General features: G+C 34.2%; 2 protein-coding genes across 2 annotated transcripts; one reads left to right on the forward strand and one right to left on the reverse strand.

Moving 5' to 3' along the window:
• The first annotated feature begins 2,018 nt into the window (after positions 1–2,018).
• Positions 2,019–8,705, forward strand: LOC130612692 (uncharacterized). The gene is made up of 4 exons (XM_057434045.1): positions 2,019–2,300; positions 6,928–7,165; positions 7,497–7,637; positions 8,265–8,705. The coding sequence occupies exons 1-4, from the start codon at positions 2,124–2,126 to the stop codon at positions 8,546–8,548; spliced, it is 840 nt and encodes a 279-aa protein (XP_057290028.1). The 5' UTR covers positions 2,019–2,123; the 3' UTR covers positions 8,549–8,705.
• Positions 8,706–10,334: 1,629 nt separating this feature from the next.
• On the reverse strand, positions 10,335–12,225 carry LOC130612695 (uncharacterized). The gene is made up of 2 exons (XM_057434047.1): positions 11,732–12,225; positions 10,335–11,570 (listed from the first exon to the last, which is right to left on the reverse strand). The coding sequence occupies exons 1-2, from the start codon at positions 11,979–11,981 to the stop codon at positions 11,212–11,214; spliced, it is 609 nt and encodes a 202-aa protein (XP_057290030.1). The 5' UTR covers positions 11,982–12,225; the 3' UTR covers positions 10,335–11,211.
• Between the last annotated feature and the right edge of the window lie 79 nt (positions 12,226–12,304).

A 12,304-nucleotide genomic window follows, 5' to 3' on the forward strand; every position in this document is an offset into this window, starting at 1 on the left:
ATGCACTTTTTGTGTTAGCTAAGACCCAAAAGACAAGGGTTTTACTACAAAAAGTGTAGCTAAAGCTAGCTAAAAACATCTATTAGAGACAATATTCTTTCGGGCGAGTATTGAACCTAAAATGTTTAAATAATGGTAAATAATGAAGAAGACCTTTTCAAATATAATTAGGTGCAACGATTATATATGAGTTTTGAACACTTCAACAGCAAATCGCCTTTGTCTTAGCTAGCTAGATTTTGTGATAGAATTTATTTTTGAATCAAAATTTAATATTTTAGAGAATGAAAGAACAAATGGTGAAAAAAAAGGCAAGGGAAATGCAAGTTCTTTGACATGCTTTGTTATGCGTCTACCATGTTTCGAATCCTATGTTTGCGAACCTAGTGGAAACAGGATAATGGGGCAATAAACCCCGGGGCTTTATTTGAGTGCCGGCTATTTTTGCGCGCGACGTACGGTACTTTTCATTATTAACGTAACCAACCTCGTTCCCAGGGCATTTTGCCTTGTTGATAAGTTGATAGCGGCGTTGGCCACTCCGTAATAACGGCTCAGGGGCCACAAGACCCTGGGACGAGGTTGTAACGCAACTACATCCTTCTTTTATAAAAATACCAAAATTCTAACCAGGCTGGCCCAAAAACAATGCTGTTTTTAAGCTAAAATCCCAGCCTGATATTCTTATAAAGCATATTCTTATAAAAAAAGCATGTACCTCTTTCAGCAACTGCATCAATGCTTATGTGTCTTGTTCACCCAATACTTAAACCGGACGAAAAACTAACGTTTGGTGGGAAAAAGTATTTGCAATCAATAAAGGTCTCAAGAAAATTGTTTAATAACTGCCTCGAAGGCTATGTTTTTAAAACAAAAAGCACGCCAATTATCAACCTCGTACACAGTGTCCCCCCCTGCGAAATGTGATAGTTTAATAACGTTTGAGGTTATGCCAGTCTGAGAATTTCATATTTAGCGAAGGTTGTCCTTTTTTTATAGATTCTTTTTATTGTTAAGTGATTTCGCGATGCGATGTCCAGTCCATACAGCAAAAAAGTGAACTGTTAAGGCGGTAGCAAAAGCAGATTTCAGAAGTGCTTACAGAAGGGATAAATTCAGGTTAGTTAGACCTTTGATCGTAAAATGTTTTTCTGCAAATCTCCAGAGGCCATCAATTTTTGCGCCATCATATTAAATGTATTTGTAGTGCACGAATCGATTGCAATTTTTTTTACCTGAAATTGCCAATTTACATAAAAAGAAAACACATGAAATCAAAATTAAGGAACAACAAGAAGCCCTGGGGGCTCTAAGAATTTCCGCTCCAATAATAATTAAGAATGTGATTTTTTTTTTAAAAAAAATACGAAATAAGAAGATTTTTTTTCTTCACTTTAAAACACATCTGTTGCACCGAATTTCAAAGCATTTTATTGTAATTATCGACGAGAAGATTTTCAACCTTAGTACGTTTTGGAGGTGGTAATTTTTAAAATCTTCTTCTTGAACGAAACCATTGTTTTCCCTAGCGGAGACACCCCAAAACAGAATTCAGGTTATTTTGTGTAAAACCTAAATTTTACGATATTTTTTTGTTATTTGTGGGAAGATTTGAATTTGCGCCTAAATCAATAGGCGCGAGAAGTCGTACCAAAAGTTTGTTTTTAAAAAGAACTTAACACATGCTTCCCAACAACGAGCACCATGGAGGAGATATAAATTATTAGTTACTACCTGGATACGAATTGTTCTTCCAGTTAAAAACGAAACAAAAAATACGTTGACTTCTTTCATGATTTTTTTTATGTCTTTTGCTTATTTTACAAAAAGAACAATTGTATAGTTTTTAAAGATAGACGTCATGGGTATTCCTAATGAAAAATATATATAAAATTTATCCGTTGCATAGTCAAGCTCCTTTAATTTTTTTCTTTAAATAAAAAATATAAACAATCTCAAAAAATAATTTCATTTTTACCTCCTACCTTTGCTATCAAAAGTTTCGTCTTAGAAGAAAACTATGAAACAGATGCTAAAAGAAACACGGTTTACGAAATATCGCCCAAAAATCTAAATGAGAAAATCCCATCTTCCAGCAAGAAGCGCAATTTGTTTAATATAACATGGGTTGTGATGAGAGCAAGCCTCAATATTTTCATCTCCATCCAGAGATGATGTATAACCACACGCAAGTACTAACTGGCGAAATAAATCAACGGTCTTATCCCGAAACGATTGAACAATATTGTAAATCGCTTGCAGGACTCAAGTTTCACGGACAAAAGAATAGAAAAAATAATGTAAGAATGGGTCAAATTTTTTATTTATTGATAAATTGAATTTTCTTTTTTACTTTTTGAGTTCTCTCTTAATTGTAGCAATTTGTTATATAATACGTGAATACACGTTCTTATATACTTTCTAAGTTTAGATTTTAACTTTTTTGGTAAAAACATTGTGCAATTTTTGTCAACATAGTATGCAAGACAACAATGTAATATGTTTATTTTAGCAATATATTTCGAAGTATTACTTCATCATCAGGCTATAAGTAAAAGTATATAAACAGTAAAACTGCTAAATAAAAAGTATTCACATCACATATCAACATCTACCTACATACACTATACACAAGTTGAAAAGTATTAAATGATTAAAACTTCCATGAGGGATAAGTCATAATTAAACTTTTATTACTAATTCACGGCTTTTAAACTCGTCCTTTGTGTTTATTTTAGGCTTTATTTCCCGAATGAAAAGTGCCTCCAGTGTCATTAAATGATATTCATGACTTAATCGATTTTGCCATTATTTCTGCATGATTGATTGATAGCTCCACATTACATGTCTTGAAATGACGTCCCACGACGGTATATTTATGCTCTTTGATACGGGTTAGAAGATGTCGGGTAGTCTGCCCCACATAACACGATAGACATCGTGAACACGTTATTTTGTACACTAAACCGCTTTGCATAGGCTTCGCCACAGGTGCTTTCAATGATGGTAGAACTGATTTTATTTTCTTAATTGTAGAGACAATTTTGCATGGTGCATTGATGCGTTTTAACGAGCGTTCAAATTTATCCGTCGCCTTCCCTCGATATTGAAGAAAAACAAGTTTTCTCTCTGCTTCATCGTCGTTTCCTTTTTCTACCGTAGGTGGTTTCGGTCGGTATATCTTTTCCAGGGTCTTCTCGATAATTTCTTCGTAAAACGATGGAGGGTACTGGTTATTCTCAAGGAGAGATTTTGCGTTCAAGAGACTTTGATGAAAATTCTCCTAGGTACTACATGCGTAATGAATCCTATACACCAGACCGGTTACTACGGAACGTTTATACTTTATGGGAGCTAGCGAATGGAAGTTCATTGTTAATCCTGTGTCACTAGCTTTCCTGTACCACGTTGATGTTAAATTCTCGCCTCTGTGTATGATTTGCATGTCCAGAAATGGAATACTGCTTTAAAAGCCGTGAATTAGTAATAAAAGTTTAATTATGACTTATCCCTCAAGGGAGTTTTAATCATTTAATACTTTTTAACTTGTGTATAGTGTATGTAGGTAGATGTTAATATGTGATGTTTTATGATGTTTTACTGTTTATATACTTTTGCTTATAGCCTGATGATGAAGTAATACTTCGAAATATATTGCTAAAATAAACATATTACATTGTTGTCTTGCATACTATGTTGACAAAAATTGCACAATGTTTTTACCAAATAAGTTATTTACGTGGGAATTACGACGAAATGATTGTTGGAAAATATACATCCGATATCTTCATCGCTACAAAAGTTGGAAATGAACAGTATGAGAATAAACTTTCTCGAGAATTGCATCAAAGCCGAAATAATTCCTTCATTTCTGAAGTTTCGAGTACCAAACAATGGATGTTTCGATGACCGAAATGTTCATGAATTTCAGATGAAACTTCTCAAAAAGGAAATCGGGACTGCTAGAAGAGATTTAAAGCTGTGTACGGAGAAAGTTTCCACCTTTAGAAATGAAGTAAAAACGCATGTTCCATATAAATGTTTACCTTCAGTAATTTTATACACAAGATTTTTCATAAAGGACTTAAGAAAACGTCAATCGAAGAAACTAAATGATAAGTTATACAAGCTGTCAAAAGACCAAGAAAGGCCGCTTTTTAATGTCAAAAACACGGTTATTTGTTATGGTTTAACTAAACAACCACCAAAATACGTCATCGAAACTTTAACTTTGGGTCCAAAAAACGCAGTGATGCAGAGTTTTGACAAAAATGAGGTGCTCTCGGAGTTAGATGACTTATTGAGATTTTGCAGAAAACAAGAGGTTAGTGAAGAAGTTATAACAGACATTAATGTTAGAACGTTGACATACATCAAAAACTGCAAAAAACAGAAAACACCCAGGAACGTCCAAATGACTCGTAAATACCTTAAAGAAAACAAAACGTATGATATACGTAAACAAGCTCGCGAATAAAGTTTACAAAAAGCTGTCAATCAGATTGTGATTTCTGTTACGAAGTTAGAAACGACATATTATGCTATTCACATAGGCTATAATAGTTGTTACGCACTATGCAGTTATTTTTTCAAAATTGATTTGTGATATCTTTTTGAACGGAAAACTCCTCGAATTTGAAGCCCAGAAGAGGAAAGTTGATGGTTGTCTTCGTTTCTCTCTTACGTAATGTTGTGGAAATTTTGCAGACTACTTTCCAGGCATTTGGGAGACCTTAAGTCTGCTTACATTCACCTTTGTAAACTTTGATGGAGACACTTTTACTTTACCAGTTAGTTAAAAAATGATTTTGAACACTTATCTTATATAACAGCAAAAAAAAAAAAAAGTAAAAATAATTACCAAGATGAGATTCGAACACACGACTACTCCCGTTTCGGTGCTCAGAGAGGCAAAAATTTCCATTCTTGTGGGACACATTTGCGTTTTAATACAAGCTCACGAGCTTGTAATGATTTGCTAGCTGCTCCCTTTTATAAGGGTATAGGCATTTGCTTAATGAAAACTGATACATAGAACCGAAAATTTGACGAAATTATAACCCTCCACAATTTGAGAAGCATACGAAAACGCGAAAGCACGAAAAACATCCAGTACTAAAAGGAGAGGAAAAGATAGTCCACATGCTGAAGGAACTCAAAGATCAGAATAAAATAACTGAAGAACTCTTTGACAAACTAAAACCAACCGGAAGTCAATCACCCAGATTTTACGGCTTGGCAAAGGTACACAAACCCTCAACACCACTTAGACCCGTCTTGTCGATGCCCGGTTCAGTGTACTACCGCGTGGCAAAACAGGTAGCTGACTGGCTTTCAGTAGTGAAGGAATGTCAAATAAATTCGTCAACACAATCGATATCACAAAGTTTGAAAGATATGCATCTAGATGATAACGAAGAAATGATAAGCTTCGACGTTTCGTCTTTATATACCAATGTCCCAGTAGAGGAAGCGATTAACTATTGCGCTGACATGTTGTTTTCAGATAGGTACGAAAAGCCACCGGTATCAAAGGAAACGTTTATTCAACTAGCAAACATGTGCAGTCGTGATGTGTTGCTCCTAACACATGATGGTTACTACAGACAAAAGGACGGATTAGCGATTGGAAGTCCGCCAGCTCCAAATATAGCTAATGGCTGGCTTAGCAAGTTTGACACACGTATAAAAAACGATGCAAAGCTATACTCCCGGTACATGGATGATATCCTGAGAGATATCAAAAGAGAACAAATTAATGACAAACTTATGGAAATAAACAACTTCCATCCCAACCTAAAGTTTACCGTGGAAAGAGAACAAAAAGGCAGTATTCCATTTCTGGACATGCGAATCATACACAGAGGCGAGAATTTAACATCAACGTGGTATAGGAAAGCTAGTGACACAGGATTAACAATGAACTTCCATTCGCTAGCTCCCATAAAATATAAACGTTCCGTAGTAACCGGTATGGTGTATAGGATTCATTACGCATGTAGTACCTAGGAGAATTTTCATCAAATTCTCTTGAACGCAAAATCTCTCCTTGAGAATAACCAGTACCCTCCATCGTTTTACGAAGAAATTATCGAGAAGACCCTGCAAAAGATATACCGACCGAAACCACCTACGGTAGAAAAAGGAAACGACGATGAAGCAGAGAGAAAACTTGTTTTTCTTCAATATCGAGGGAAGGTGACGGATAAATTTGAACGCTCGTTAAAACGCATCAATGCACCATGCAAAATTGTCTCTACAATTAAGAAAATAAAATCAGTTCTACCATCATTGAAAGCACTTGTGGCGAAGGCTATGCAAAGCGGTTTAGTGTACAGAATAACGTGTTCACGATGTCTATCGTGTTATGTGGGGCAGACTACCCGACATCTTCTAACCCGTATCAAAGAGCATAAATATACTGCCATGGAAAATCATTTCAAGACATGTAATGTGGAGCTATCAATCAATCATGCAGAAATAATGGCAAAATCGATTAAGTCGGAATATCATTTAATGACACTGGATGTACTTTTCATTCGGGAAATAAAGCCTAAAATAAACACAAGAGACGAGTTTAAAAGCCGTGAATTAGTAATAAAAGTTTAATTATGACTTATCCCTTATGGGAGTTTTAATCATTTAATACCTTTTAACTTGTGTATAGTGTATGTAGGTAGATGTTGATATGTGATGTGAATACTTTTTATTTAGCAGTTTTACTGTTTATATACTTTTACTTATAGCCTGATGATGAAGTAATACTTCGAAATATATTGCTAAAATAAACATATTACATTGTTGTCTTGCATACTATGTTTAGATTTTAACCCGTGTTTTATAACCTTCTCTGTTAATAATTTCCTTTTTTTATTTTTGAAATTACTTATTAATTCAGTCTCATGTTAGTCAAATAATATTTTGTAGGACACCTGCACTGAACCAACATTGGTGAAACAAAACAATTTAGGTTACGTTCTCTCCCAATTGGACGCGATAATTAGAGGAAGTGGCAAAACCTTCGAAGTTGACGAGGAAAGTTTTTTCGAAAAGATTCACCCACTCGCTGCTTTAAGAAAACGAACAATGGAAACATTTGAAGAATGCCTTTCACGATTGGAAATTGATGGAAAACGATTTTTGAAAATTTATAAATGCCGTAAAGGTAAAGGTTGAACAATTATATCTAGAGTATTAAACACATACTGCGTGGAGGTCAATTTCTGATACTCGCTAGTGGGCGATTTTTACTACAAAACTAAGAGTCTCGTGTAAAATGTTACGCTTATTAATTAAAATTATCAACCTCGTTACCAGGGCATTTTGCCTTGTTGACCACTCCGTAATAACGGCTCAGGGGCCAAAAGACCCTGGGGACGAGGTTGTGAAATTATAACAGCAGCGCTTACCGTTTTCAAGTTTCTTCGTCTTTATCACAGCAAGGGAGGATGACTTAAAGGAATGTTTCTATATGTTACTTTCTACTAAATGTTTAGTCTTATCTGGAGTGCTTACAGAAGATAAATATTGGGGATGTAGGCAGCAACTACTATCAGGAAAAGTTATTGCAGACTGGGTAGATACCACTGCTGGACCAATGGATCCAATATTTGGTGTTCTACTAAACCCAACTGCAGGTAAAAGACAGTTTTTGGACCAGAAACAATTGTATTTAATACTTGCGCAAGCCTAACGTACAGCCTTTTTAGAACCCAGACAAATGCCTTCAAGAGTTTTTGAGGATGGGGATAAGACAAAAAGTATATACAGTATTTGCAGTATGTGTTGAAGCTTTTAATCATAGAACTTAAAAGGGATTATTTATTTATTCGAAATTAAAAGACAGAGAATGGAAAGTTTTTTAAAAACTGAAATAGCCCTTGCTTATTGTTAAAAAACTTGCATTTTGTTATCGGGTTTATCGGTTGGTTATTGCGTCGAAGATAGCTTTATTGTCCCGAAAAAAAAAGATTAATTTCATTGAACAAATCCTTTTTAATTTTTTCGCGAAGTCGATTAAACTTTCCGAAAATTTTCGCGCGGAGAAATGTTCAAGGATCAACGCAAAACTAGCGTCATGAAAGCCTAACAAACCTTTATTGTGGTAATTTCTTCCAGTTCAGGAAAATTTGAAAATGGGGAAACATTTTGGGGAAATACTTTCAGGTGTCATTGTTTTTGTCATCTAATGATAGTATTTGTGCGATAAGATAAATAAACTCCTTCCTCTATTTATAAAAATTGTGTCTATTAACATTTTTCAGGGCTTGTTGGACCTGGAAATTCATTTCTACACCAGCTATTTTTTGACTGTGATGGAACATTCGCATACCATTCAGCAGTCCACGATGGTTTTGGGTATCTTAAACTTTACCATGACATCGGACCTGGCTACGATTATTTGAGCAAAAATTGGTTGTGTGATAACAATATGATGGCAGGCCAAATTTCTGGGATATGCTTCTGGTCGAAATTTATCAAGGAACACAAAAAGTTCTCTCTGACACAAACCGATTCTAACGGAGAAGATTGTTCACGCATTTTATAGTTACGTTAGCTGCAAATCGCTAAGAATATGATAACAAACGATAATTTTATCTTTATTATAATTCGTTAAAGTTTCTTGCATGTAGCGAAGAAAACATTTTGTTTAACTCGAAATATCAAGTTCGTTCAAAAATTTATACTTGAGAAATCTCGTCTAATCGAGTGTTATTACTTACATGAAACACTTTCTGAAGACTTTAATCTTGATTAATTTATATTTTTTTGAATATACGCGCATGCATAGGAGGCAGAAAAATTAGGACCAAATTGGGGAAAAGCAGATAACTACTTTTAATTTTTCAATCCTTTGCTTTATCAAGAACAAGTTGCAAGAATATCAGTGCTGGGTCTGGATTTCCTTGGTCAAGGCGGTTTGTTGTTTATATTTTTTACTCCTCTATATGCGCGCGCATTTCATTTTTCTTAACGCAAAATCACAACATTATGTCACACGTCACACAGAAACCCGTCTATAGAGTAGGCAACCTTGTTTCCAGGGAGTATCTCTTTCATCCTGTATCTTGTTCACCCGCTACCAAAAAGCTGCGTATTCTACTTTTTATATGGGAATTGTTCTTGAAAGCAGTGATGAAAAATTTTAATACATTTGTAATTTTCAAGACTTAAAAATTTCTTTGAAACAATTTTAGGCTTTTATATGTGAAAAGTTAAAAACATTATCGAAAAAAGTGTTGTGAATAATCGTATCTCCGGATTGGGTGGCTTTATGCAAAAAGTTTGACGTGAATTTAATTTGGCGAATGATAAGTTACAAAAGTATAACAAAGAAATGCGAAATGCAATATACCTTTTTTTCTTAATTTTCGCACATATTTAACTTTCGCGTAGAGATACGCAAAAAAATTGCTCAAATAGGTCTATTTTCACGTATTAAGCTGGATTTCCAATAGAAAAAATCGATACGCCTACCGTTTCGTAACGAACCAAAATACGCGAACCGTTATACATTGTCCAATTTCCAACAAAATATGTACTTCAATTTTTTGCGCGAAAAAAAAAGTAAACAAATAAACATGGCGATGTTAAGCAGAGAAACTTTCTTGCTTTATCTATATTTGAAAAAAAAACGAAATTTAGCGGGAAAAAGAAGAAAATTTTGGGTGAGAAAACTGTTTCTAGAAAGAAAAGAAAAAGGAGAATACCATCTTTTGGTCAAAGACATGCTCTTACACGATCAAGAATATTTTTTTAAATATTTTCGAATGACTCCCCATCAATATGAAATTTTGTTATCAAAGGTCGCCCCACGAATTATTAAAGTTTCCAAAAGAGAGCCAATTGGACCTAGTGAAAGACTTTGTGTAACTTTGAGATACTTAGCAACTGGTGATGCTCAGACTACAATCGCAACTAAGTTTCGTATGAGCCCAACAACTGGTTGCAGAATAATTGAAGAAACCACTGTTGAGATTTGGAATTCTCTTGTTGAGGATTATGTTGCTATCCCAAAAGTTGAAGATTGGAAAAGGATTGCATATGATTTTGAAAGAAGCTGGAACTTTCCCAATTGTATAGGAGCCCTAGATGGAAAGCATGTTGTTATACAGGCACCAGCAAATACCGGATCAATGTATTTCAATTATAAAAAAGACTTTTTCAATAGTTTTAATGGCTGTTTGTTATGCAAACTATTCATTTACATTGGTAGATATCGGAGACATTGGTAGAAACAGTGACAGTGGTGTATTTTCAAATAGTGCTATCAGTGAAGCAATTGCTGAACAAAAACTTGGAATACCAAATCAAGAAATTATGCATAACAGTAATGTTTCTCTTCCTTATGTTTTGGTCGGTGATGAAGCATTTCCATTAAGGGAAAATTTGATGAAGCCATTTCCAAAAGAATTTTTAGGGCAAAAGGAAAGAATTTATAATTGCAGGTTATCTCGAGCAAGAAGAACTATAGAAAATACATTTGGTATTTGTGCTTCTAGATTTAGAATTTTCAGACGCCCTATAAATGCCAGGGTTCACGTTGCTGTAAATATCACTAAGACTGTAGTAGCTTTGCATCAATATTTGATGGCAGAGAGATGCTTCCAGTCAAGTAATTACTGTCCACCTGGTTATGCTGATACACAAAATAGACCTGGAGACTGGAGGCAAGCTATTGGTCAAACCGATGCATTGCAACCTATACAGAGAGCAGGATGAAACAATTATTCAAAGAATGCTAAAAAGATTCGTGAACAGTTCCGCGATTATTTTATTTCGCCAGAAGAACAAGTTAATTGACAATGGGATATAATATCAAGAACATTAGAAACATTATACAGATTAAAAGGAATGTGTGTACAAAGCAAAGAACTCTCGAAAAACTAAACTAAGAAGGCTTGTGTTTAATTATAATTCATGTTGCTGAGAATGGTTTTTCCAAAAAAAATTAAAAAAAATGGTCGTTTTATCAGAGCACTTCTGTATAAACACACATTGTCTTTTTAACAATTTTATTATATATATGTACGTTAAACATTTTTAAAATCTTTTTTTTTTTGATGTTGTTAATGATCTTTGTAAAAATCAAACAAAACAATATTATTTTACAAGAAAACTTGCATGATTTTAATTCTTGCCTCTTTATTCTGTTTCTTAGTCAGTGACTTCATTTGTCCAATTAAGCTTTTACAGAAAACTACATCAGAATCATTGTTTTCTTTCTGATCGTGCTGAAGTGTTTATCAAAATTTCATCAATATCAGATGTCTTCTGCTTTTTTGTCTTCTTTTGGTCTTGTTTGTTTGAAACAGATTGCGAGTCTGCTGGGGATGGTACGTCATAAAGTGTATTGAATGAAATATCTCCATTTAACGACTGATTATCAGAGCTGGCGTCTGGTAGATTAGTCTCTTTCGGTTTTGTTGTTAAAATATCACGCAAAAATGACAACTCCTTGAAATATTCACAAACAGGCAGTTTTTTCACTCCGGATCCTGACCTTGTTTTCCTTTCTGTTTTACGATAGTTGTCACGTAACTTCTCAAATGTTTTCTGGCATTCACTTTCTAAAAAAAATTTTTGTGTACATTATATAAAACAGTATTACAGTTTATTAAGTTTATCATTCAACTTTTACAAATCTCAAAAAATTCCATTGACTCATATTTTTTTTGCTCAGAAAAGAACATTGATTACAGTATACAATGCATGTAAAAATGTTTATTACCTGGTAATTTTAAAGCAGAAAAAACTCTTTTCCATGCTTCTATTTTCTTAAATTTGTCTTTATGAGAATGCGATGAAACATCCCAAATGCAAGATTTCCTGACCCCTTCTATAATCATTTCTGAAACATCACCAGTAGTATCTCTTTCAGCAGGGAAGTTATCTTCATAACTTTGATGTTGATCTTGTGTGTTTTCATCAATACAACTTGTATCACAAGCGAGAAGGTTGTATGGAAGATTCGACGCCATTTTGTTTACAATCTCCAAAACAAAAATTGCTGAGCAAGCAAAAAAGTATTTAACGGTTTTGATTGGTTTAAAATATTTTTCTTATTGTTTGGTACATCGTATCTCCGTCAAAAGTTAAAATGATTTTAACTTTTTCTTCGGTACGTCGTATCGTTTTCCGATACGCACTTTTTACAAAATATATTCATTGCGCATGCTCATCGACACGATCCGTGTATTATTTTTTCTATTGGAAATCCAGCTTTAGAATAAACCATTATTCATTAAGGAATTCAGAAAAAAGCTTGCTACTTTTGCTAAATTTCAATCGCGCTAATTTTTCT

This window comes from Hydractinia symbiolongicarpus, chromosome 10 (genome assembly GCF_029227915.1).
Source record: "Hydractinia symbiolongicarpus strain clone_291-10 chromosome 10, HSymV2.1, whole genome shotgun sequence".
Lineage (NCBI taxonomy): Eukaryota > Metazoa > Cnidaria > Hydrozoa > Anthoathecata > Hydractiniidae > Hydractinia > Hydractinia symbiolongicarpus.

Bases quoted from the DNA above. Each gene is read 5' to 3' on its own strand.
- LOC130612695 (XM_057434047.1), bottom strand. From the start codon at position 11,981: ATGGCGTCGAATCTTCCATACAACCTTCTCGCTTGTGATACAAGTTGT. The intron at 11,571-11,731 runs GTAATAAACATT...AATTTTTTTTAG, and splicing joins TTCTGCTTTAAAATTACCAG to AAAGTGAATGCCAGAAAACA.
- LOC130612692 (XM_057434045.1), top strand. From the start codon at position 2,124: ATGGGTTGTGATGAGAGCAAGCCTCAATATTTTCATCTCCATCCAGAG. The intron at 7,166-7,496 runs GTAAAGGTTGAA...CTAAATGTTTAG, and splicing joins AATTTATAAATGCCGTAAAG to TCTTATCTGGAGTGCTTACA. The intron at 7,638-8,264 runs GTAAAAGACAGT...AACATTTTTCAG, and splicing joins TCTACTAAACCCAACTGCAG to GGCTTGTTGGACCTGGAAAT.